Source organism: Pipistrellus kuhlii, unplaced genomic scaffold (genome assembly GCF_014108245.1).
Source record: "Pipistrellus kuhlii isolate mPipKuh1 unplaced genomic scaffold, mPipKuh1.p scaffold_m20_p_48, whole genome shotgun sequence".
Lineage (NCBI taxonomy): Eukaryota > Metazoa > Chordata > Mammalia > Chiroptera > Vespertilionidae > Pipistrellus > Pipistrellus kuhlii.
In genome coordinates, this window is record NW_023425549.1 from 474334 (window position 1) to 501837 (window position 27504).

Genomic DNA, 27504 nt, shown 5'->3' on the forward strand with positions numbered 1-27504 from the left:
GACAGACAGTAGCCCAGGACATGCCTGGAAGGACCAAGGCCTGCAAGAGCTAAGTAGGAAGGCCAGGAGCCTCACCCTGGTTAGCAGCAAGCGAAAGGCTGAGGCCAGTGGGGGCAGGGGTGGTGCTGGGGGTCGAAGAAGGCAGCACAGAGACAGGGGTGGGGCCAGGGGTCGGGGCCACGGCCTGGATCAGGGCCACATGGGCAGGCTGACTGATGAGGTGGTGCTGCCCCCCTGCTGACACCAGGTGCACCACATTCCCTGGGTTAAGGGAAGAGAGAAAGAGAAGCAGCTATCAGCCGGATGGAGGCAAAGAGGCAAGGGCTAGAGGAGAGAAAGAGAATAGAGAGAAGATAATGTCTCTAAAATGACTTCATCCGGCCCAGCCAGCTCGGCTCAGTGGTTGAGCATGGACCTATGAACCAGGAGGTCACAGTTCGATTCCCAGTCAGGGCACATGCCCAGATTGCAGAATGAATCCCCAATGTGTGGTGGGCAGGAGGCAACTGATCAATGATTCTCTCTCATTATTAATGTTTCTATCTCTCTCTCTCTCCCTCTCACTTCCCCTCTGAATTCAATAAAAATATATTTTAATAAATAAAATGACCTCATCCTTATCTTTATAAAAAACTTCTTCCAATCATTCTCTTTGGCCCCACCCACCAAATACTAGGGAAAGAAACACACAGGCTGACATTTTCAAAGAGCCATAAAAAAAACAAGAGGATAAGAAAGAAGAGGAAAAAGGCAGGACAGGGGGTGGGTTTTACCTACTTTGCAGCGGGCGGGGTTGCCCCACGGCAAGCTGGCGCACCTGGGCACCAGTCAAAGTCAGCTTGTTGCCCTGGATTTGGAAGGTGAGAGGTTTGCTTCCCCCTGTACTAGCCACTGGGCGCTGTGCCAGTGAGGCCAACTGGCCGATGCTGACCACTTCACCTGCTATAAACAAAGAAGGGGCTTAATGAACATAGGGCTCAATGCCACTTTGCAGACCCTCATGAGGTACAAGTCTCAGTTCCTCTAACTCTTCCCCTCAATTTCTCATGTTTCAACAAGCTAAGCCTTCAATTAATCTGAACTTGACACGCTACTCCTTCCAATTCCACTCATTTGCTTAACCATTTCCTTTATATCCTCTAAAGCAGCAGTTGCCAACCTTTTGGACCTCACAGACCACCAGTTAGTGACTGCTGCAAAGGCCTGCCACCATACTGAGCTAATTAACCACTCAAAACCCCCCCTCCTCTATGTTGCCCTTTTACCTCACATGACTTTCTACCATGAGGCTTACATGTCATCTCCCCAACTAAATTGTGAACTTCCTGAGGGCTCTTGATTATGAGTTACCAACATCTGGCAAAATACCCTATACATGTTAGCTAACTAGAATTTGATACTCTCTCATACTCCTGAGCTTTTCTTCTCCAGCTCTGGGGCATATAAGCCTTCCTCCCATCTCAAGTCCCTCGCCCTCAGAGCCCTAGGAACTTACAGGGCAGGCGAGCTTGCATATCAGGAGACAGGATGAGGCGCTGTGGTGCAGGAGTAGGAGCTGGTACTGCCGTGGTAGGAGCAGTAGCTGTGGTGGTAGAAGTAGTGGTGGCAGTGGCAGTGGCAGAAGGGAAGGTATAGCCTGGTGGCACTGTCAGGGGCTTCAACAGGCTGGAAGAGCCTGGGGGTGGGGCAGGACTCAGGCGAACAGGGGCAGGTGGGGCTGGCTTCAGGGACAGGGTTGGTGTGGGAGGCCGTGAGGTTCCACTCAGGACCCCTAGGGGAGAAGGTAACACTGAAAACACAAAGGAAACATCTGTCAAATATGCCCTGATGAGAGCCTTAGCCAGCTCCCAGCAGCCTCCACAAATACATACTCCCTTCCAACCCAACAAAGACCACACCCATCTGTAACCCAACTTCTCACTCTCTATTTATTCTTCTGACCAATCTACTTGAAGTAGCCCCTAACCCAACACTCTGGCTCTCTTGTAACTCACCCTGGGGAAGAGGCCCACTGTTTGGCTGCAGCGGGGGCAATAGAACAGGGGCTGGAGGCCTGGAGGCCGGAATAAGTGGGGATCCGGTAGGCGAGGTTGACACCATCACTGGTGCTGGCAGCAGTGGAGGGGTTGGGCAAGGGGTCGGCTGAGCTGACAGCTCCGGGCCTGGAGGGGGTCGGACTGGGACAGGACCCAGGAGGGTCCGTGGGCTGTTCACTACCACCACTGTCCGGCCTTCTTGCTTGGGCACTGGCTGCAACATCCTATGAGGAAAAACAAGGAGGTGAAGAGGGAGAATAAGGTGTAAGGAAAAAAAGGAAATAGAAAGACAAGGTAAAAAGACAAAGATTGTAAAAGCAAAAGGGGAAAAGGATAAAGACCCAAAAGATAAAGAGTGCTTTTTGGTTATCTGAGGGAAGGGGATGGGAATCAATGACAAACACAAGGGCCCCTCCCAGGACCCTCTAGTTATTGTCTCCCCTAATACTGCCACAGTATTTTGCATCTGTCCCATATAAACATTCCAGCCTACTCTCAGAATCTCTCCTTGCTACCCTAATCCCCCCAGCCAGCTGTACTCAGTTTTTCTAGGAATCCATCCCCTTAATTCTTCAGCCCTGGTACCTGTTGACCTTCATCTTGACCGGCTTGGGCCGGGGTGGGGGATCAGGAGCAGTAGCCACCTCTAGCAGTACCCGGCGGGACAGGCGGTGCCGGGGTAGAAATGTGTCGGCCTCATATCTAGAAATTCGACCCTCCAGGCCAATAAGATCAAAACGACCCATGTCTATCCGCTGGCACAAAAAGGAACACAAAGGGGTCAATGTGGCCATAATTTCTTAGATAAGACACCAAAAGCACAGACAATAACCAAAAAGAATTGATAAAATGAACTCCATCAAAAGACACTTTCAATAGAATGAATAGGCAATCCACAGAATGGTACAAAATATTTGCAAATCACATCTCATAAGGGGTTATATCCAGAACATACAACTCCTACAACTCAATAACAAAAACACAAACAACCCATTTTAAAAATTAGCAAAGGCCTTTAATAGACATTTCTCCAAAGAAAACACAAAATACTAAGCACAAAATGCTCATCACTATCATTAGGGATATGCAAGTCAAAAATCACAGGATACTACCTTATACCCATTTAGATATTATTTAAAAAACAAAAGAGAAAAATAACAGGGTTGGCAGTCACTATGGAAAACAGTATGGTGTTTCCTCAAAAAATTAAAAATAGAATTACAAATTTCTATATAATCCAGCAATTCCATTTCTGGATATACGATCATGTATCACATATCAGTCAATGTAGGACTGCATATACAAGGGTAGTCCTATAAGATTATAATGGAACTGAAAAATCCCTATTGTCTAGTGATGTCTAGGCATCCTAATATTGAAGTGCAATTCATTGTGTTTATGGTAATGCTAGTGTAAAACCTACTATGCTATCAGTCATATAAGAGTATAGCACATTTTTAAAATAATTTTTATTGATTTTTTCTTAGACAGACTGAAGAAAGATAGATGAGAGAGAAACATAGACTGGCTGCCTCCTGGGGATTGAGCCTTAAACCCAGAAATGTGCCCTGACTGGGGATTGAACCAGTGACCTCTTAGTACATGGGATGACAATCAACTGAGCCACACCAGCCAGATCTGTATAGTGCATATTTAACAATTATAACAATTATGATGACTATATTACAAGCTTATGTAATTACTACACTATGTTTTTACCATTATTTTAGAGTGTACTTTTCCTGTTTTTTTGTTTTTTTTTAAGACTGCTATATAACAGTATACTGTTAGGCCAGCAGCAGCCCCATGCATGTTGTCTCTTGATTTTAACAGTTTATCTTGTGCTTCACTTAATCTTGTGTTGTTTTATAAATTTATTTTTTTATAAATTTAACGTAGCTTAAGTGTACAGTTGTGTCCTACACCTTCACATTAACTCACCATTCACTCATCAACTTACTCAGAACCATCTCCAGTCCTACAATCTCCATTCATGGTAAGTGTCCTATACAGGTGTATCATTTTTAACTTTTATACCATATTTTTACTGCCCCTTTTCTATGTTTAGATACACAAATACTTGCCATTGTTTACAGTTTTTAGTCTAATACACTGTTCAGGCATTAAACCTAGGAGCAATATGCTACACCATATAGCCTAGGTATGTAGATTACACCAATTAGTTTGTGTAAATGCACTTTATGATGTTACCACAATGATGAAATCACCTAAAGACACATTTCTCTTAACATATCCCCCTCGTTAAGCAGAGCATAACTGTATACTCAAGAGAGAATTGAAAGTCAAGAACTATGATTTCATTCTTATGTGGGATATAAAACTGAAAGCAACAAATGAACAAATAAGACAAACAAAAACCCCTAGACACATACAACAGTATGGTGGTTACCACAGGGAAAAGGTTAAGGAGGAGGTAGGAAGGGTAAAAGGGGTCAAATATATGGTGGCAGAACAAGACTTGACTTTGGGTGGTGAACACACAAAGCAATATATAGATGATGTATTTTAGAATTAGATACTTAAAACCTGTATAATGTTATTAACCAATGTCACCCCAATAAATTTAATTTTTTTAAATGAGAGAATTGAACAGATATTTGTACACCTATTTTCATAGCAGCATTATTCAAAATAGCCAAAAGGTGGAAGCGACCCAAGTGTCCAATGATGGATGAATGTATAATCAAAATGTGGTATACATGTATGAACCTTAAAAACATTCTGCTAAATGAAACAGCCATTTACAAAAGGATACTGTATGATTCCACTTATATGAAGTACTCAGAGTACTAAAATTTATAGACAGCCAGTAGAACGGTGGCTAACAAGAGCTGGGAGGGGGTGAAAATGAGGAGTTAATATTTAATATGTAAAGTTTCAATTTGGAAAGATGAGAAAAGTTATGAAGATGGCTGGTGGGTAAGGGTTGCACAAATTAACTGTACTTAATGCCACTGAGTCATATACTTAAAATGGTTCAAGTAGTAAAATCTGCTATGTATTTTACCACAAAAACAAAAATGAGCTCGGCCAGTGTAGCTCAAATCAGGAAGTCACAGTTCGATTCCAGGATTTCGGGCTCAACCAGTAGGGGGTGTACAGGAGGCAATTGATAGATAATTCTCATCACTGATGTTTCTATCTCTCACCCCCTTCTCCCTTCTTCTCTGAGATAAATATATATATATATTAAAAAAAAAAAAAAAAATTAGGCCCTAACCAATTTGACTCAAGGGTCCCAGGTTCAATTCCGGTCAAGGGCATGTACCTTGGTTGCGGGCACATCCCCAGTAGGGGGTGTGCAGGAGGTAGCTGATCAATGTTTCTCTCTCATTGATGTTTCTAACAATCCATCCCTCTCCCTGTCTATAAAAAAAAAAACAACCCACAATAAAATATATATTTTTAAAAAATTGGAGGCGTGTACGAAGTAGCCAAAAAGAGGAAACAGAAAAACAAAATAGTTAAATGTTAACATGCCAGGCCCTTTCAAAAAAGATTAACACAATTCTCACATAATAGGCCATATAATCCCTATTTGGAAGGGCAAGCAAAATTAGGATTAGAAATTAATTAGCTTGCCTAAAGTATCACAGCTAAAAATAATAATAAAAGCAGGGGAATAGTTTTAAGATGATAGAAGGAAGGATGCAAAAGATCAGACTTTAGCCTAAAGAAAACAAATGAAGGTTTGGGATAGGGCCAATAACCTTGGGGGTAACTACTTACCTGGAGGGGATGGATATCAGTGGCCCCTAGGACCAGAGAGGCGGTGCTGAAACAGATGCCTGGGGTGATGAAGGGGGAGGTAACAGGTCGAGGGTCAAACAGGTTTGGATGATTACAGACTTTTCGCAGCTGCATCAGAATGTTGATGACGCTCATAAAATGGCCAGTGGCTAGTGTCTCTTTAGTTCTGAGAGAGAAGAAAAATAAATGGGGCATCCTAACTCTCAGCTCTGACCTTTGCTACAATCTAAGAGTCCCAGGACCCACCCTCAGTTCTCCCTTACGTAGTTTGTGCCATGAAGTCATCATAGAGATAGCGTTGGCGCTTGGAGAGCCGGCAGCGGATAACATGCTCATACTTTTTAGGCATCTGCTTCTCTACATCCACCTTAACTCGGCGCAATAAAAAAGGCCGCAAAACCTAAAAGTAAATAATCAACATTATTTGATGACAGGAGAACAGCAGGAGACTGAGAGCCCTAGTCTAGCCCTTCTACCTGGGTCTTGGCTTGATCAGCTGGGCACTGCCTTAGCCCTATCAGTAAATACTCTTGGAGCTACGCAGCATGCCCAAAACTAATCACACAAAGATGAGTCAGATGCAAGCCCTCCTTCCTCTTAAGGAATTTACTGTCTACTGAAGAACAAATATTAAAATTATAATACCACAACATAAGAAGTGATAAAGAAGAGTACTGAGGGCAGAGCAACTAACTACACAGGAGGGATGACTCAAATTACAAGATTACAAAAGTAAGTCCAGTGAGAAACTGAGAACAAAAACTGGGGCAGTGACACCAGCAGAGAAAACAAAAGGCAAATGTGAGATCTCAGGAGGTAAAATCTGAGAAGACACAGTCATCAAGTTAACATGGAAGAAGTGAAGGGAGATGAAAAGGTATAGTAAAGGAAGACTTCTTGGTTTCTATGATTTACCAAAATAATGGTGTGATTGACCAAAATGGAATAGAAATAATAGGTTATAAAGCTTGAGATGTTTGGGCTAAAACAGAGTTGAGTTCAACAGTAACTTTCAATTAAAGACATAAAGTCAAATTTGTAGGTCACATGGTCTACAGAACTGAGGAATTAAAAACACAAATTGGCATCTTTAAAGCCTTATGAGTGAGATATGCAAACTGGGAGACAAAAGTAAAGATCAGAATGCTGAGAGATGTTATTTAAAAACTGGACAAAGAGAAGACAAAAAAAGATAAGGGAGGGAGAAAGAGAAAAAGAGAGAAGAGGAGAGGAGAGGGACGGAGTGAGATACGGAGAGAGAAAAAGGGAGGGAGAGAGAAAGAGAGGAGAAAAAAGAAATAATAAAAATACAAAGTTGAGGAAAGCCAGGTAGAGAAATCCAAGCAGGGACTAATGAGCAATATTATTCTACTCACAGAATATGCACAAAAATGTTCCCATTAAAGAAAACACTGAAGCTTGACAAATGGATGAATTTAACCTGTTTGACCTCCCTCTCCCTAAAGGTTTTTTGCCCTTAGTTCCTCATCATTCCCAAGAACCCTGACAAACTGTTGCAGGCCCTACCTTGTGGAGGCGTTTGACTAGACCTTCATTGTACTCTTGGCTACCCTCAATCATGCCAGTTAGGGGGTTAGAGAACCACTCTTTGAACTCTCGGTGAGACTGGAAGACATGGGGCATCAAAAAGTGCATCAAGGACCACAGCTCCATAAGGCTATTCTGCAAGGGAGTTCCTGTCAGGAGCAGGCGTCTCTGGCTGCAAAGAGACAGAGGGAATTAGAGGGAGGATGGTCAGCAAATTCTCAACCTTCCAAGCATCCCACCCTTCAGACCCAGTCAACCATCCCAAGAATCTCCAATTCCATTTCCATTTCCACCTGTTGAAGTTGAGCAGTGACTGCCAACGCTGTGACTTGAAGTTTTTGATGTTCTGAGCCTCATCCAGAATGAGATAGCGCCAGTTTTTGCGGCGAAAGGCCTGGTGATCCTGCAGCACCAGCTTGTAAGACGTGATACACACATGGAAGGCATTGGGCTTGGTCCAGCCCTGAGGTATCAAAAGAAAGTAGCAGATAGTGAGGTGAGGGGGGGCGGGGGGGGGGTAAAGTGAGACATGCTAAGGTTCGTAGGGGACAGAAATCAGGTTGTGAGAAAACAGAAAGTCCCAGAAGCAGAATTAAGCAACAGAAAGGGAGGAAAAGAAGTTCATCTGAAAAAGGGCCTAAAAAAATAAGGCATCAACTGGGGGGAGAGAGTTGGTCACATGGAGGAGCAAACCTGCCGCTTGAGCTTCCTCTCTTTCTGGGCTCCATAGTAAGTGAGAATTTTAAAGCTGGGGCACCAACGCTTCAGTTCCATCTCCCAGTTCAACATCACACTGGTGGGGACAATGATCAAATGAGGACCCCAGTTACCTGTTTAGCAAAAGAATGAGAGATGTATAACATGGTATAGTCAGTACTGTATTGTATTATTTGAAAGTTGCTTAGATCTTAAAAGTTCTCATTGTAGGAAATAAATGGTTTGTATTATGTATGATGACAGATGTTTATTGTGATCATTTCACAATGTATACAAGTACTGAATAACGTTATATACCTGAAAGTAATATGTCAATACACAATTAAAAAAAAAATTCAACCCGGCCAACATGGCTCAGTGGTTGAGTGTTGACTATGAACCAAGAGGTCATGGTTCCATTTCCAGTCAGAGCACATACCCGTGTTGTAGGTTAAATCTCCAGGCAGCCAATCAATGATTCTCATCATTGATTTTTTCTCTCTTTCCCTCTCCCTTCCTCTCTGAAATCAATAAAAATACAGATTTAAATAAACAAAATGCAGGAAAATTTTAAACAAATTAAAAAAAAAAAAAAAAAAAAGAATGAGAGAAGGCAAGGAGATATACAATTTAAGGTTCTTGCTCCTCAGGCCTAACCCTGACCAGTCTGTCCTAATGGCCCTTCCTAAGAAACCTAGCACTGATGCTGGCCTTGCTATACAGTTACTGACCAGTCAATGAAGCTATTAAGAGTCCAGCAAAAGAGTATTTCACTGTCCTGTAGCTGGAGTCATCCCCAAGGAGACCCAAGAGGAAGGGGCCCTGTCTAATTACCTTTCTCACAAGCCAAGTGGGCAAGCAGGGAGATGGTCTGGATTGTCTTGCCCAGCCCCATTTCATCAGCAAGAATGCCATTAAGCTTCTTCTCATACATAGTAACCAGCCAGTCCAACCCAATATGTTGGTACTCCCGGAGCTGGCCTCGCAGGAGCAAGGGAATTGGTGTCTTCACCTATCAGGGAAGAGAAGTGTCAAGGTGAACTGAGGCATCTTGTCACTGAGAAACAGAGAAGTCAAGATATGAGAAAGCAGAAGCTAGGGCCTGAGGATACTACCTGGGTAGTAGCCAAGGTGTAACCCTTGGGTTGGAGACTTTCAGCTGCTGCAGCAATGTCAGTAATTTCTTTCTTAGGGCCTCGAGTGGTGGTGGGCCCTGGGGTGGGAGGTCCACTGCCCCCATCTGCCTCACTCTGCTCTTCATCCCGAGCAAGCAAGTATTCCACCCCAAAGTCGTCCTCCTCCTCTTCCTCCTCTGCTTGGCTCTGTGACTGGGACTCCTCAGACTCGTCAGACTCAGATTCCTCTGATTCTGAACTCCCACTTGTTTCTTCCTCCTCAGAATGCTCATCTTCCTCATCCTCACTCTGCTCCTCAGAAGAGTCTAAAGCATAAGACCAAGGATTAGTGTTAACCATACCTGCTCCTCCAGTGCCTACCCTCCTCATAACAACACATTTACCTGATTGACTGCTACTATCCTCCTGAGGAGCCTCTTCAGCTTCTATGGCCCCCTCTGGTTCACAGTCAGAGCTGTTAGCATTAACCTCATCTTCCTCTTCCTCTTCACTACTGCCAGAATCTGGGGCAGAGGCATCAGAGGCATAGGCTCCTGCATATCGCTGCAATAGCTCCTCCACAGAGAGCTCACCTGAAGAAAAAAAGAGAGTAAGTGCTTGGATGCATGAGGGAAAAGGAGAAGAGGTCTGAAGGGTGCCAGTTTGTTTTACCTAGATCTCTGTAGATACCAATAGGTCCAGGTCCCAGGGAAGGCAAAAAAAATAGCTTACTTTCAGCACCAGTTACTAAAGCCAAGTCCTCAACATGGGCTAGAGCCATGGATGGCACTGCCTTCCATTGGGAAGGATAATATCAATGTGATGAACCTCCCTTTAAGGCGGGTGTGTGTGTGTGTGGGTGTGTGTGTGTGAAGGAGGTGGACAGACACTTCTGGCCCACAAAATCATTTGGTCTGGCCCTGCCAAGGTATTAAGGGTGAGATAATTAAATGTTTGACCAAATATAGCAGGCTAATTTCTAAGTTAATAATTTTGTATAGCCCATGAATGTTATAAATATCCAAATGGCCCTTGGGAGAAGAAAGGTTCCCTCCCCACTCCTGCTTTAAGATTTAGGTAAAACTCAAATCCTTTCACAATAGCTCTTCCCTCCATGAGCTCTCACATTACTTTGTTCAAAATGTCATCATAATTAGTCATCATAATCTATTTATAAGTATTCACTTATAAATCTATCTTTGTCATCAGATCTAGGAGTTCCTCTAGGAAGATAAAACATCTCTTAGTCATCTCTTTATCCCTGCAACTCTGCACAGGAGACACAGAAGTATCGTTCATTAAAATGTCTAGTGAATGTCACCTTCTCGAGCCAACTCGCTCAGCTCCATGGCATGATCCACCTCCCCTTCCAACTGCTCCTCAGCTGCTATGGTATCCTCTTCATCCTCCGCTAGAAAAGAGAATAAAGCCATATCAATAGGGAAGAGACACAGGCACAGTCTAAGTGGAAGCGGTAAGAAAGCCTGAAACATTAGGTTCAAACTATTCAAGGGGAACAGGATAAAGAGAATAGATCTAACCTTCATCCTCATTGGCAGTGAACTCTTCATCGTCCTCATCTGGATGCCAAGGCTGTTTGTTACGCTGTGCAACAGAGGAGGGCGGGGGGGTTACCTATATGTCAAAGGATAAAAAGGAAGAGAGCCTAAGGTTAAAACAGGAGAAAGGCACAATGAGAATATGCTGCTACAGAACAATTTCTGTGCCATTGAGTGATAGCTGCCACTGGCACAATCCCAGGACAAGAATGCAATCAAAGGTTTTCTTTCAGCACCAGCTACCAAATCCCGGCCCCACTGCCTGGGGGAGGACCTGTGAAAGTGCTAGATAACAAATATAAGCCCATGCATTCAGACATATGGAGAAACAAAGAAATTAGATCCAAATTACCATCCCAGTTCCAAATCTACAAATCTGTAAGGGAATATGAGGACCATTTCACAGAAGTGGCAAGGGCCAGCATAAGTATTTTTTAAGGTCACAGTAATTTAAAGAGTAGAATACAGTATACTTCCACTACAGCATTAGAATTTCTGCCCATCTCAGATTGCAACTTGCTCCAAACCAGATTTTTCCTTAGTTAGCCCCAAATGAGAGCCCAAAAATTACCTTTAAACAGGGAAAACTCCTGAAAACCACAACTAACCTTATAGACCAGAACTCTATCCCTGCTCCTACTCTGAGCCCTCCCCTATCCCTTCTACCCATACCTTCAACACCTGAGAGGGCTCTTCTTCACCACCATCTTCAGGTTCATCTCTGGTGTCACTATCATGAGATGATGGGGTTCTTGAGGGGCTGGAAGGCCCTCCTAGCAGCTGAGGGGGAAGGGAACGGAGCAGCTCGTCCAGTGGCAATTCTCCCTCACGTTTAAGCAGCTCAATCTCACGCCTCTGTGTCTCTGCGTCATTGCCTTCCTGCTGTTCTTCAACCTCAATCGTCTCCTCATCATCCTCTTCTTCCTCCTCTTGGGGTTGGAAGTCCCCATCTATAGCAGGAGAACAAGGTCACAAAGTCCACGGGGCCCTGCAAGCCATAGGGTGGGTTTTCAGCTCTTGAAAGGGTACATGAGGAGGAGTAACAGAGCCAAAAAGGACACACACCTTCATCATCCAGCTGGGAAACGGGGGGTGGAGGACTAGAGGCAGCTGAGGAAGAGCCAAGACAAGGGGAGGAGCCAGCTTTGCTGGGGGCTACTGGCTGGTTGAGGCTCTGAGATAGAAGGTCTGAGTACTTTTCAGTTTGTCCCACAATGAAGTCCAGGTGCAGGTCCAGAGCTTTTTTGCGCTTTTCCTCCAGCCGGGACTGTTGCTTGAATTGCACCACCTGTCACAAGCATGGCATGGATGGTTCACCAAGATAATCTTTTATTCATGTATTCTTTTTTACGTAAAATTTACGGAAGTCTCCTATGCTAGGCCCTGGATGGCTTTTTAGGAGGATGAGCTAAGTAGCTCTTCCTTAAGTGGAATGAGGAAAAAGGCATTCCCAGCAGCAGAAAGAGCCATATATTAATGGCCAGAAATGCGCAAAAGAAGGAATAATTTGCAATGGAAAAGAGAAAAGGAGCTGGCAGAAAACAAAAGACTGAAAATATAAATAGAAGCCATGTAGTGCTTGAGAAACAATGATGTAATAATATATGTGAACAATTTAGTAATGAGAACTTTGATGTGCAGGTAACAGGCACAAATACTAAGTTTTAGAAAAAGTATGCTGAATGCCTTGCAAAAGACAGATGGCCTAGAGGAGTCAATAAATCCTATTAATAATCCCTAATCCAATCAAAAATTGGGCAGAAAGGACATATAAATGGCTAGTAATCATCAGAGAAATGCAAATTAAAACCACAATAAGATATCACCTCACTCCTGTCAGAATGGCTGTCATCAATAAATCAGCAAACAAATGTTGGTGAGGATGCAGAGAATAGGGAACACTCGTGTGCTATCAGTGGGATTGTATAGCCATTATGGAAAACAGCATGGAAATTCCTCAAAATAATAAAAACAAAGAACCTCAAAAATTAAAAATAAAACTACCATATGACCCATAAGTCAGACTTTTGGGTATATTTCTTAATAATATTAGTAATTCGCTGAAGCCGGTTTGGCTCAGTGGTAGAGTATCAGTCTGCGGACTGAAAGGTCCCAGGTTTGATTCCGGTCAAGGGCATGTACATTGGTTGCGGGCACATCCCCAGTAGGGGTTGTGCAAGAGGCAGCTGGTCCATGTTTCTCATCGACGTTTCTAGCTCTCTATCTCTCTCCCTTCCTCTCTGTAAAAAATCAATAAAATAAAATAAAAATAAATAAAAAAGAATATTAGTAATTCCAAAATACTAATTCAAAAAGAAAAATGCATCCCCATATTCACTGCAGCATTATTTACAATAGCAAAGGTAGGAAGCAACTTAAGTGTCCATCGAGAGGCAGTGAATAAAGAATATGTGGTACACCCTGCTTGGTGTGCCTCAGTGGTTGAGCGTTGAACCATACACTGAGAGGTCACCAGTTTGATTACTGGTCAGAACACATGGTCTGGTTTCGATTCCCTGATTTGGGGCATGCACGAGGTAGATGACCAATGTTTCTCTCTCTCTTCCCCCACCCCCGTTTCTGAAATCAATAAAAACATTAAAAAAAAAAAGATGTGGTACAGTCCTCGCCAGATAGAGCATCATCCCAATATGCTAAGATTGCAGGTTCAATCCCAGGGCAGAACACATACAAAAATAAATCAACCAATAAATGCATAAGTACACAAAACAACAAATCAGTATTTCTCTCTTTAAAAAAAAAATAGATGTGGTACATATATTCAATGTATGTTTTACTCAGCCATAAAAAAGAATACAATCTTGCCATTTGTGACAACATGGATGGAAAGAGACTGAATGAATTGAAACTGAAAAATACAAATATCATATGATTTCCACTTGTATGTGGAATCTAAAAAAAATAAGTGAACAGATAAAACAGAAACAACACTCATAAATACAGGGAACAAACTGATAGTTGCCAGAAATTAAGGAGATTGGGGGGCTGGGTGATAAAAGTGAAGGATTAAGAAGTACAAAAGGGCAGTTAGAAATAGTCATGGGAATGTAAAGTATAGCATTAGGAAAATGGCCAATAATATTGTAATAACTATGTATGGTGTCAAAGGTGCTGGACTTAACAGAGGGTCACTTCGTAAGTTACATAGATGTCTGACCACTATATTGCATACCTGAAACCAATATAATATTAAATGTCAGCTGTAATTAAAAACAAAAATTTAAAACGATCCCCAAAGGCAGGGCCTATTTTCCACTGTATTTCTTTCTAATAACACTTAATAAAAGAAAGATCTAATGTACAACAGAAATGTCATCAGAATTGCTGGAAATCAAAATATTCACTCTCTCACAGAGTTTTGATCATTTCTGCTACCACACTACCCACCAATCAAACCCAAGACATCTACCTTTCCCAATCCCTGCTGCCTACCTTCTCCACATTGCTCCAGAACTGCCTGACATCTTTGGCCATGGTGGAGGCAATTCGGCGCAGCTTAGCCTGCTCCTCCCTCCGGGCCCGTTCCTCTTTCTGCCGTTGTTCCTCATGGTGCCGGATCACCATTCGCACTACCTGTGGAAACGAGGAACCAGCATAAAAACACTCCATGGCCAGACCGGACCTTTCCTCAAGTCAAAAGCAAAGAAAATAATCAAGGCCAAAAAACCTGGGAAGCCAGCTTGCCTTTGAGACTTGGCATTAATAAGCATCCTACACTGGTCTGTTTAGTTTCCCTCCAATCAACCTACCCAACAAACAAACAAACAAACAAACAAAGAGCAAACCTGAAAAAGAAATGGAAAGTAGACCCAGTTGGGAGACATACCTTACGGGCCACACCCCGTTTCCAACGGCGCTCCTGAGCAAAGTCAGCAGAGAGCCACTGCATCTCCTCACACAAATAGTCCCAGTGGCCTTTGGGGCGGGGTGGCTCGGGTACCTTAGGCAGCCTCTTCAGTGACCAGAAACCCTCCTTCCGAAGCTCAGCAATCCGAGTCTCAATCTCAGCCTCCTATTGAGGGAGAGCTAGATCAATCAAGTTACTGGACATATACTCACCCTCATGACTATGCTGAACGCCTGAGCACAGACTATACACAGAAACTGACTGGACTGGATGTTTTATGCTGTCTTAAGTCCACATTTCAATCCTACAAGAAGGTATTATGCCATCTTCAAATAATTAAAGTAACCATCAGGCAGATTATGTGATTTACTTTAGATCACATACCTAGGAAGTATTAACAAGCTGAGAATTAAAAATATGTCTAATGACTCCAAACACCAAATTCAATGCTCTTTCCATTATTTTACACAATCTCCACTCCCCATGAATATAGGCACGACTTCGGAAAACATATCCCAAGGGCACTTCCAGAGAAGCTGGGAGCACACGTTTCTGTACTGGCTCTAGGTATAAGGGTTCTTCTCACGGCAGAATTCTGCTTATGCAGGAGCATGTTCACGATGACAGGTAAACTATAGCCAAATTTACACAAACTCATTTGTTTTAAATACTATTTTAAGAAAAATATATTTTTGTGAAAACACTGAAAAGTTATACACCAAAAAAATGAAGTGCTTACCACAAAAAATAATTTTGCTGCCCTAGTCTGTTTGGCTCAGTGGGCAGAGTGTTGGCCTGCAAACCAAAGGGTCCGGTTTCGATTCCCGGACATGTACCTTGGTTGCAGGCTCTTCCCAGGCCCGGGCCCTACTCAGGGCTCGTGCAGGAGGCAACCAATCAATGTGTTTCTCTCACATCGATGTTTCTGTCTTTCCCTCTCTCTTCCACTCTACCTAAAAATCAATGAAAAAAAGTCCTCAGGTGAGGATTAACGAAGAAAAACACCACAAAAACCAAAAACATTGTTTCTACATGATTATACAAGGTGGAGCAAGAGTAGATTTACAGTTGTAAGTATGTGAAACATTTTATTCTTGTATTATTATTTACTGTAATATTTTACATATGAACTGTGACCATATTTTGCCCCACCCTGTATTTCATAAAGGATAAAATAAAAACATTTTAATTTTTTTCATTTAAGAGACATGATTTAAAAACTGAAGACAACTGCTCTCATTATTCTTATGCTCTCCTGTCAAAAACTAATCCAGAGGAAATAATAGCCAGACATGAATCATGAAACTGATGAAGAAAATACCAGGAAAAACATGAGCATTTAGACCAATGGTTCTTAAATTTGAGTATGCATGAGAATCATCTGAAGTACTTTTAAAGACAGATTGCGGGCCCCACCCTTTAGTTTGAATGGGTAGGAAAGAGAGGAGTAAGAATGCATATCTAACGATTCTCCAGGTGGTGCAAAGCTGCAGACCCAGGACCACACTCACCACTAGGTAAATAAGCAGCAGCAACCAGCAAATCTTAAGAGCCTCACAGCTTACAAAGCACTTTGATGTCTTTAATGTTATGTCCTAACAGCCTATAGATTACTAATAACCCAGTGCACGAAATTCATGCACATTAAAAGGGGATTAATTAGAGGAAATAATTGCCCTTTCTCTATAATAGAAGTGTCAGAGATGAAAGAAAATTAGTGAAATGTATATAAAAACCTTCCTCCCGTCAGAGCCTGGGGCACACCACAGGACCCAGAAAAAATGAAAGTAAGTCCCCACCCACCCACATGCACCTCAAAATCGAGTGAGACCCAGACGCAGTCGGCCTCCCCCCATTGGGCTAGATCCAGACCCAGCCAGTCCCACCCTTGTCAGGGGTTGTAGCCTCAGATTCCCTGGCCCGGTACCAGGATGGGAGGCATGGCCTGAGGTCCCCCAGCCCAGACTGAGCATGCCCTGAGGTCCTCCGTCAAGCCCCGCCAGGTGGGGGACACTGCCTGAGATCCCTTGTCAAGCCCCGCTGGGTGGGGGGGCACAGCCTGAAGTTCCCTGTCAAGCCCCTGGTGCTGGGAAGGTGGGCGTGGCTTGAAGTACCCTGTCCAGCCCTGCTGGGTGGGGGAGGGCATAGCCTCAGGTCCCTGCTGATTGCTTGTTAAGGCTCCTTATGGGAACTTGACCTCAGCTGTGGGTACAGCCATCTTTGGATGGAGTGATGGTCAATTAGCATATTCCCTTTTTATTAGATAGGATTATACCAGATCTAATTCATAGAAAAGGAAATGAGGCTCAGATTTCAAGAGACTAGCTCAAGATCATGTAAGTTAAAACAGAATTTACACATAATGAGAAAAGTAATGTAAAATATCCATGGAACATAGCAGTTCAGGGAAGAAAATTATCAAGAATCCTCATGAGCCCTCCCAATACATACATGCTTGGCCTGCTCTGCGATCTCAGCATGGCTCTTCTCCCACTTTGGGCCCTTGTTAGCCAAGTCAGCGGCCTGCAGTAAGCTGAGCCCCTCCAGGGACACGGTGGCACCATCTGGGGGCCCTGGAGGTCCATCCAGAGAGGAATCTTGAGCTATATGCTGGGGGGAGATGCCACCTGCCCCACTAGAGGCTGGGGAACTGGATGAGGCAGGGGACACAGGATTGCTGCCTGTCATGCCGTCCGACACCATCTAGAAAAGGAAAAAAGAAGATAAAATGAATGCTTAAAACTGTACTGGGCGTTTGTAGTACATTAGTTCACTCTATCTTTACAAGAAAAAAGCTCTGAAGTAACTATCAACCTCATCTTATAAACACAAACCTATGTGGTAAAGTTTTAAGGTGTTCAAGAAGACAGACCGAGCTTATAATAGAAGTCTGGCATGCAAGAGGAGTTCTAGTCTGATGGTGTTAAAGAATACTATAAACTACTCTTTCATAGCTATTGTATTCAAGAATACTATAGCAGATGACTTCAAATTTTAATGAACTTTTCAGGACCTCAATAATTTCACTTAAACAAATAAATCCCTATTTTCCCATCAAGTATGGCAGAGTCACCTATGCAAATAAATTTGAGCTACCACCAAATTCAAAAGGCTTCAAAAAACCAAAAACAAAAAACACAAGATCATCTAAACCTCTTTATTACCAGTCTTGGTAGTTTCCTTTACTGGTGAGGTGTAAGGGGAAAGGGATGGGGGGTTGGTCACTGTCTTCACACACACACCTATTATTTTACAAGGTCTTGCACAAGCAATATGAAGTAGAGAACAAAGTCCTACTTAAATGTGGATTGTAAGAGAACTCATTAAATTCACTCCAGCACACAAGCTTCAGTGTGCTACTTACATTCCTACTCAGCTAAATGACAAAAGATTATGTCACAAAATTTCCCAGCTGCTCAGGAAAATTATAAATATCAAATCCATAACCGTCAAAAGCCTACTATAAACAAACCTAGGTCAGACTAGTTTAAAAAGCCATGATTTCCCCCCCACACACACTCTTAACTTCCTTGGTATGGCAAAGAAATGAACACTACACACACAAACCACCAATAACGCTTAAATTATTCCAGTTTCGAGAAAGAAACAGCTATTTGCAAAGCAGAGAGTCTTGGGAGCATAATGTCCTAACCTCCATTTCCAACCTGGCCTAATTCAATCTTTTTCAGGTGACAAGGAGTTTCCAGACTCTCAGTGACCAATGATATACTAATATCAAGTACAATGTAAGTAGCCAACAGGTTTACCAGTCTACCTGAAGATTCTCCTATCTCAGTATTAAGGTAGCCAGAATCATAGACATATGGCTAAGTACTGCTCTTCTGCCTTAGAGCCAGCAGCCCACAAAGCAGAAGCAGAGAAGGAACCCTCGCCACTTTCAAACCTGTGTCTGTAGGACTGGGAGTTGAGGGTGAGCAGGGGAGGGGCTGCTCTGCATGGTCCCACTCCCAGCCTCCTCTTTGGATGCCTGAAGTATGACTGGGTCGTTGTCACCACTGCTGCTGGCCGAGGGGTTGGCGTCCGGCTGCAGGGCATGCTGGGAGCTGGCCTCATTCTGGGCCACAGGCCACCGGGACCCGCCTTCCAGGGCCCGGGGCCCACTAGGGCGTCCCAGCCTCCGCTCAGGTCCACTGGCCTCTGGAGCACCTAAAGTAGGGTAGAAAGGAGTAGAAATGGGATTTTTAAAATATTAAAGAATCTTTTAAATAACCAAAGATAACATTAAAAAGATTAAACAAACAGTTTATAGCCTGCATTTCTTGAGCATCTACTATATGTTGGATACTTCACTTTGTACTTGATGTATTCTATACCCTCATATCTACCTTATGAACCAGGTACTTTTCATTTCATAATTATTTACTTAGTTCCTTCTACATACTAAGGATAGAGCCATACAGAAAAAATCCTGCCGTAAATGGAGCTTACATTCTAATATTTTCTCTATTTTACAAGTTAGAAAGAAATCAGAATACAGAGGCACCAAGTGACTTGTGTAAGGTCACAATAAGGAAGTGGTTAGAGGACTTAAACTTAGGTAGTCTAATGCCAAAACCATGGAGGACATGCAATTCTTGGTAGAGCCAGAGTGATCAAATCTTTCCCTTTACACAGTCCCAGGTCTGTGGTTGCGATGTTATCATCAACCTAGAAGTATTAAGCTATAATTCTCCCATTATCTCAAACATCTCTCTCATTAGCATCAGTATACAAAATGGTATCTGAACACTTACCTGTGTGAGCTGAGACCACACCCCCTGTGAAAGTCTGTACTTCCACGGTGCCGCCGTACTGAGGGGAATCACAACTGAAACAGAAGAAAACAGCAGTGAGGAATTAATCCACATTTACCAACATCCATCCAAGCCTTCTTTACACCAACTTTTGAAGCTTTTAAATATACCCAAATCAGTGCAAAGGCTGAAAGCATTAGGAAAAGCTCAAATTTTAGAAAAATCAAAGCAAATCCAAATTCTGACTAGTCAGAAGGGACGGGAAGGAAAAAAAAAAAAAAAAAAAAAAAAAAGTTGAAAAGCCCAAGGGTAAAAGGTTCCAACTGAATGGGGGGCAAACAACAAAGAAAAAAAACTTGTCACATCTAGAAGCTCAAAAAGGTGCTAGGTGCCTGGCAGCCTGCTCTCCTTGCCAGTGAGAACAGAACACTGTCACAGGAGAACAGGGCAGGGCCCCCTGACTCCCATACCTGCACTAGGAGACACTTCCCGAAACACAAGAACTACAGCAGGAAACATGAGAGGAACAATCATAAGTGAAGAAGGCCGCATAGCAAAGAAACATGGGCCGGAAACAGGCGGGTAAATCCACAAGGCCCGGAAGTGTTTCCCCAGTGTTTAAGGAAATTCCTTAACCACGGTGCTGCTGCCTTTGATTCACCCCCTCCTCCACAACAGTCTCAGGACCCGAGCTAACTGGAATACAAGAAGCTCGCTAGAACGCTCAACCCGAGGCTTCGTTACCGGCTCACACCCCTCCCAACAGTCTAACCCAGCATGACCCCTGACCTCTACCCCAAGTCGCCACTAGCCCTGAGGTAGCCCCGCCCCCTCCTGGACTAACACCCCACCCAACATGCGCGAGTGGGGGAGGGGCCCGCGCGTGCGCGACTGGAGGCGGAGAGAGCCGGCTGCGCGCATCGCCCGGGGGCTCCCGCCAGAACCCAAGCCCACGCACACAAGGGTCGCGGGGCTGGGTAGCCTCGCATCCCTGCCCGTCCGGGAGCCCCCACCACCAGACCGCGAAAGGCTGAGATAAAGAAGGATTCGAGCAGCCAGATCCTGGTCCCTGACTGGATATGGTGGGCGCACGCCCCGACTGCTCATCCCACGCCCCCCTTCCTCTTCCCGCGCGCCCCTGAGAGGGGTCGAGGTTGGTGGGCGGGCAGGAGCACACCTGGGTCCGTCCTCTCAGGGCTCGCTCGCTCGCTCAGGCACGCGTGCGCAGACGGGCGGGAAGGGAGAAGAGACGCGCCCAGGCCCGGTACCGACCGGCCTGGCCCCCTCAGCCTGTCTCTCTATGGGCGCGCGCCGACAGCCTCGCGTACCGGCCCCGGGGCCCCGGCCGAAGGTGCGCGCGCAGCACCCCGGGAAGGAGGGAGGGAAGGCGGTGGCGGAAAGATGCGCGCGCAGTCACCCGTCAGGGGAGGGGGAACTGTGGAGCGTCCGCCATCTTGTCTCCCTCTCCTTACCTGCGTCCTCGGGGGCGTACGCACCACCCCCCTCCCGCAGCAGAGGAGGGGGGAGGACCCCCTCTTGGTCGCCGCCTTCGCGGCCTTTAAATTCCCCTGGGGCCTGCGACTACAGCCACCGCCTTGCTTCCACTGCCTCCTCTCACACCACAAAGATGCGGACGGTGGGTGGGAAAAATGAGACGGTAGCCCCTGCGAACTGCCGCCGCCGCCGCCGTTTCCGAGGCCTCACCAAAATGGCCGCTGCCGTCTCGGCCGCCACCACCTGCACCAGCACCACCACAGCTATCGCTACCGCCGGCGCGGCCCGTCCTCTCGCGAGAGACGGTAACTGGAGGTTGGAAACGCGGAGAGGCTCGCGTGCGCTTAGCGTAGGGCGCTGTCCGAAGCGCAAAGCAGCCTGGGAGGTGTAGTCAGCCTGGAGGCTCCGCGCTTGCCCCGCGGCAGAATGTCTACCCTCCCTCACTGAAGATGCCATGGGCTTTATTGCGGTTCCCCCCTTTTAATAGATTGCCCAGAAAGCTGAACCAATCTGTCAGGTACTTTCAACAAGTTAACAGTAGAGCCTGGGTCTCCGGATTCCCTCTGCAATCCACTTATCATAGAGCTCCTTCGTTTTACAGAAGGGTGGTAGTCTATATAGCTCTGAAACACCTGTGCCATCTGTTCGCCAACTTCTAGGTTAATAACCTCTTTGAAAATCGATACCCTAAACCAGAATAGAATAATAATAACAACAGTTAATTTTACTAAGGCCACTTTATACATTAATTGTCTCATTTAATCTTAACAATACACCCATTTTTACAAATGAATTGAGGCTTATATATTAACCAGTGACAGGGCCCAAAGCCAAGATTCATAGTCAAGCAGTCGAAGTCATAAGGATGCTCACACTCACAAATTACACCACCTGCCTGGCACATACCCAGGTTGTGGGTTCGATTCCCAGTAGGGGGCATGTAGGAGGCAGCTAATTTATGATTCTCTCACATCATTGATATTTCTATCTCCCTCTTCCTTTCTCTGAAATCAATTAAATATATATTTTTAATTGCACCACCTAAACTCCACCCTAGGAGTCAGGTTAGTAAGCCCTGATAAAACTCTCATCTTCTCTTCATCTACTTAGGTTAGCTCTTCCCTGTTCAAATGTTGATCATTCTCTCTGTGTCATTGACTTGAAGTCCTATTTTACTTACAACAAAAACCAGGGGATGAAAAGTCAAAAACCTAAAAGGGCCAGGAAGGACTGTAAATAAGGTGAAGAGACGCTATGGAGGAATGTGAAGAACAGGAGAGCATATATATACTCTAAAAGAACAGCCACCGTTAAAACCACTATGCTAGTGATCCTATAGGAATGTGGGGCAAAATACAAGTAAGCATCAGACACAGGTTTCTAGTTTGCTACCTCAGGCCTTTCCATGAGACTCAAGGCACATAGAAGCACTTAGGAGTAGTTGTTTGATTGAATAAATGGTGGAATGCCCAACCATTTAGACCCAGTTCAAAGTCTTTTTCCAGGCCAGGCTCTCATATTTATGAGATCTCATCATAGAACCACACTGAACTTCCATGAGATTTTACATAATTTAGTTTTCCCATATGCCTTTTCACCCTTTAAACCAGCATCGCCAACCGGTGGCCCATGGACCACTGGTGGTCTGTGAGGTCTGAAAGGTTGGCAACTGCTGTTTTAAACTATTTGCTACCTTACATTTTACAAAAAACGATTCCTTCTTAGAATTTAGCTAAAGGGCCACAACCCCCAGGTGATCTCTCTTGACCACCCCCAGGCAGATATAACACCCTTCTTGCTCCCATAGCTTCCTAGGCTTCTTAAAGAACTGATTGCATTATATGTGGATTCATAGTCTGTCTACATCACTCCAAAAGGTATTTATTAAACCTTTCAGTATAGAAATATAGTTAATACATGCAAATTCATGATTCCAGGCTCAGATTCAGGAAGTTAATATGAGCTACTTGCATTATAATACTTTAAAAAAATAACTGGTATTGGATACGTGATCTCAAACTCAAATCCAAACCTCCTATTTCCATGACTATTACCCTGATCCAGTCACCATCACCTCATCACCTCTTGCTTGGGTTACTCCTAACTGGGCTTCCACTTCCACTCCTATTTCCCTTCACTCCATTATTCATACAGTAAGCTGAGTATCTTTTTCATGTAAATCAGATCATATTGCTCTCTAACTTAAGACCTCCAAATGGCATCTTACACTTAAATCATCACAGGAAAGACATGATGAGCTGAAGAAGCCAAACCTCCTATGTAATAAAAGCCTAATATGCAAATTACCTCCTCAGTCAGTTGTTCCACTTGACTAGAAGACCTAGAGTTCTGCTCTCCTGTGCTGACCACCAGGAGGCAGTGACCAGCCTGGGGGCAGGAGTGATGGGGTGGAGGTGTGGTGAGAATGCAAGGTGTCCTCCAAGCTCGCTCTCACTCCACCTGCTACCCTCCCCGGGACACCAGGCCTTTTGCGCCAGGGAAGGCCCCATGCTCAGGTCCCAGCATGGCCTCTTCAAGGTGAGCCGGGCCTCAGCCTTAGGGACTGCTGGAGTCAGTTGGACTCCCCGTGGAGGGTTCACACAGGAACTGGTCTGTGAGGCCAGCTGGGAGAGAGCGCGATGCCCACCCAGCTTCCCCGTGGCACTGCTGGGCAGCCCACAGGCCCACACTGCACCCCGCCTATGGTATCTGGCTGTGCTCACTGCATCTCTGACTCAGGCAGGTTGGGGTGGGAGGGAGAGAAAGGGCGGGGGCCCAGGTGCTGTCCAGGGCCCAGAGATCAACTGGTACTCTTCTATGCCAGATGCTCACGCTTCAATCACCAGCCAGGCCTAGGGACTGCACCCATGCACAAATTTCATGCATCAAGCCTCTAATAAGATTATATGCATATGATTCCATTTAAAGTTCCAGAGCAGGCAAAATTAATTGATGGTGACAAAACCATACCAATAACTTTGGGGGAGAGGGATTTTACTGGGAGGAGGTACAAGGAAGATATTAAAAATGAATTATATAAGAAGTTGGTAAACTATGGCCTTGAAGGGCAAGTCCTGCCTACTCTATATTTTTTTCATAGCCCATAAGCTAAGACTGCTTTTTACATTGTCAAGTGGTTGAGGAAAAATCACAAAGAGAGTAGTATTTTGTGATGCATGAAAATTCTGTGTAATTGAAATTTCAGTGTTCACTAAAAGTTTATTGAAAAAACTGTGTGCATCCACTTACGTAGCATCTATGGCTTCTTTCCAGCTGCAATAGCAGAGCTGAGCAGTTGCAACTGAAACCATAGGCCCACAAAGTCTAAACTATTTGCTATCTGACACTTTACAAAAAGTTTTCTGACTTCTGTTCTGTGTCTTGATCTGAATGAGATTACATCCAAGTGTGTGTACAGATGTGGGCATTCTCTGAGCTGTGCACTTAAAATTTATGTACCTCGCAGCATATATTTTATACTTAAAATTTAAAACTACTTTTATTTTTAAATATATTTTATTGATTTTTTACAGAGAGAAAGGGAGAGAGATAGAGAGATAGAAACGTCGATGAGAGAGAAACATCGACCAGCTGCCTCTTGCACACCCCCTACCGGGGATGTGCCCACAACCAAGGTACATGCCCTTGACCGGAATCGAACCCGGACCTTTCAATCCGCAGACCGACGCTCTACCACTGAGCTGAACCGGTTTCGGCTAAAACTACTTTTATTTTTAAAATAAATGAAAATAACTCTGTAGGCCACGTGTGTCAAACACAAGGCCCGCGGGCCAAATCCGTCCCGCCAGGCCTTGCAATGTGGCCCTCACCGCGCTGTCATCACTGCACTCCGCTGCGTTTCCATCACAATGACAGTTTATGACTGTTCAGTAAACCATTCGGCCCGCGATTTAGGCTGGATTTTAGATTTTGGCCCCTTCTCTGATTGAGTTCGACACCCCTACTGTAGGCATTGACACCTGCCTGTTTTTTTTTTTTTTAACTTCATGTACCCCTTGCTCACTATACTATAGCCACCATGCTCTTCTCCAGACCATCCGTCAAGTTCATTTCTGCTGCTCCCAAAGCCCTCATCTTTGTTGTCTGGATTTTTTTTCTTATGAGTATTTCTCCCTTTTCATGATCATGGTTCATATTAATACATTGCCTCCTCTGAGAAGTTTCCTGGCATTAAGAATCCTTTTCACTGCCAGTCACTTGAGCACATGTTTTCCTCAGTTATCTAAAATTATTAATTTATTTATATGCTTGTTTATTGTGTATCTCCCAACCCAAAATAAACCCTCTAAGAGCAAGGACATTATTACAGAGTTTGAAGTGCTCTTTAGATAACTAATAAGTTAATGAAAAACATTTCAAACAACCTGGTGAGAAAGAGGTTGTTGGTTCAACTTTACAAATGAAATTTTGGTTGGATGAAAAATGAATGATAAAGTCTCAATATCATCAAGATTTTGGTTTTTCTTCTGAACTTGACCCATAGATTTAATGCAATCACAATCAAAATCTCAGTAAGTTGTTTTATGGATATCAATGGACTGATTCCAAAGTTTAGATGGAGGGGCAAAAGACCCAGAATAGCCAATACAACATTGAAGGAGAACAAAATTGAAAATTGAAATAATCTGATACCAAGACTATAAAGCTGCAGTAAACAAGACAGTGTGATTTTGGTAAAAGACTAGACAAATAGATCGGTGGAACTGAATAAAGAGCCCATTAGTTGACCCATATAAATATAGTCAACTGCTCTTTGATAAAGGAACAAAGGCAATATAATGGAGCAAAGACAGTATTTATAATGAATGATGCTGGGACAACTGGATATCCAAAAAATATTAATCTCAACATAGACCTTACACTCTTCACAAAAATTAACTTAAAATAGAACACAGACCTAGATGTAAGGCACAAAGCTATAAAACTTCCATAAGATAACAGGATAAAATAGAAGGTAGATGGCTGGCCTGCGTGGCTCAGTGGTTGAGTGTCAACCTATGAACCAGGATGTCACGGTTCAATTCTCAGTCAGAGCATATGCCGGGGGTTGTGGGCTTGATCTGCAGTGTGGGGTGTGCAGGAAGTGGCCAATCAATTATTCTCTCTCATCATTGATGTTTTTCCTTTTTTATTTCAGAGAGGGAGGGAAAGGGAAAGAAAGATAGAAACATCAGTGATGAAAGAGAATCATTGACCCGCTGCCTCCTGCATGCCCCCCACTGGGGATCAAGCCAGCAACCTGGACATGTGCCCTTGACCAGAATAAAACCCAGGACCCTTTAGTTTGAAGGCCGACACTCTCTCTATCCACTGAGCCAAACTGACTAGGGCTCATCATTGATGTTTCTATCTCTTCCTCTCCCTTCTCTGAAATCAATAAAAATATTTTTCTAAAGATTAAAAAATAATTAGGTAAGAGAAAAATAGGAGAGAAACCTAGATGACCTTGGATGTGATAATGATGACTTTTTGATTCAACCCCAAAGAACGATCCATGAAAGAAATAACTGGCAATCTGAACTTCACTAAATTTAAAACTTCTGCTGAAACCAGTTTGGCTCATTGGATAGAGCATCAGTCTGCGGTCTGAAAGGTCCCGGGTTCGATTCCGGTCAAGGGCATGTACCTTGGTTGTAGGCACATACCCAGGAGGGGGTGTGCAGGAGGCAGCTAATGGATGTTTCTCTCTCATCAATGTTTCTAATTCTCTATCCCTCTCCCTTCCTCTCTGTAAAAAAAATCAATAAAATATATATTTTTTAAATAAATAAAAATAAAACTTCTACTCTGGGAAAGACAATGTCAAGTAATAAGACAAGCCACAGACTAGGAGAAAATATTTGCAAAAGACACATCTGATAAAGAACTTATCCAAAATATACAAAGAACTCTTAAAACTCTACAATAAGAAAACAAGCAAGCTGATTAAAAATGGGCCAAAGACCTTAACAGACAACTCATCAAACAGATACACAGATGTCAAGCATGCATGTAAAAAGATACTCCAAAAAGAGAAAAACACAAGGTGTGCTACATCATGTTATCAGGAAAATGCAAATTAAAATAACAATGAGATACCACTACATATCTATTTGAATGGCCAAAATCTGGAATACTGACACTACCAAATACTGAAGATGTGAAACAATACAAACTCTCATTGATAGCTGGTGGGGATGCAAAATAGTGCAGCCACTTTAAAGACAGTTTGGTAGTTTCTTATAAGAGTAAGCATACCTTCACTACAGGAAGCAGCAATTATACTCTTTGTAATTTGAAACGAAGTTGAAAACGTATGCCCATCCAAAAACTACACACAGGTGTTTATGGAGGTTTTATTCATGACTAGTGGCCTGGTGCATGGATTAGTGCACATTGAAAGGAAATTAATTAGAAGAAATATTTGAATATTGCTATTCGCCCTTTATAATACAAGTGTTAACCAAATTCATGATTGACAATGATAGAGGGAAACACACATGTGAGACAGGAGCCAGTGAAAGCTTTATATGTATTGTGCATAACTTATTCTTTTATATGTAAAGAATAAACTTACTTAATTAGACCTATTTCTAATTTAGTTAAACTTTTTCCAGCCCAGTGAAACACCCCAATTTCTCTTTCAGGTAATTAGTAGCAACA

The 27504-nt window shown here is 43.7% G+C and overlaps 1 protein-coding gene and 1 non-coding gene across 8 annotated transcripts in view; both read right to left on the reverse strand.

The window, feature by feature from the left end:
• LOC118704822 (Snf2 related CREBBP activator protein) overlaps window positions 1-21163 on the reverse strand; it is a 37861-nt gene extending 16698 nt beyond the window's left edge. The window contains exons 1-23 of one of the 7 annotated variants that reach the window (XM_036412774.2): window positions 21052-21163; window positions 19348-19421; window positions 18498-18760; window positions 17045-17296; window positions 14573-14758; window positions 14179-14319; window positions 11791-12013; window positions 11398-11675; window positions 10708-10801; window positions 10488-10577; window positions 9571-9759; window positions 9167-9492; window positions 8886-9063; window positions 8049-8185; window positions 7649-7818; window positions 7335-7527; window positions 6071-6207; window positions 5787-5973; window positions 2622-2791; window positions 1995-2260; window positions 1496-1789; window positions 778-942; window positions 76-261 (exon numbers count right to left, since the gene is read on the reverse strand). In XM_036412774.2, the coding sequence (XP_036268667.1) occupies window positions 76-261; window positions 778-942; window positions 1496-1789; window positions 1995-2260; window positions 2622-2791; window positions 5787-5973; window positions 6071-6207; window positions 7335-7527; window positions 7649-7818; window positions 8049-8185; window positions 8886-9063; window positions 9167-9492; window positions 9571-9759; window positions 10488-10577; window positions 10708-10801; window positions 11398-11675; window positions 11791-12013; window positions 14179-14319; window positions 14573-14758; window positions 17045-17296; window positions 18498-18551 (3916 nt within the window). In that variant the 5' untranslated portion in view covers window positions 18552-18760; window positions 19348-19421; window positions 21052-21163. The other 6 variants (XM_036412775.2, XM_045572436.1, XM_036412771.2 and 3 more) reach the window with 6 other exon arrangements.
• On the reverse strand, window positions 10886-11014 carry LOC118704955. Its single transcript, XR_004983555.1, has one exon. It is a non-coding gene; the product is annotated as a small nucleolar RNA SNORA30/SNORA37 family (small nucleolar RNA).
• Window positions 21164-27504: the final 6341 nt, after the last annotated feature.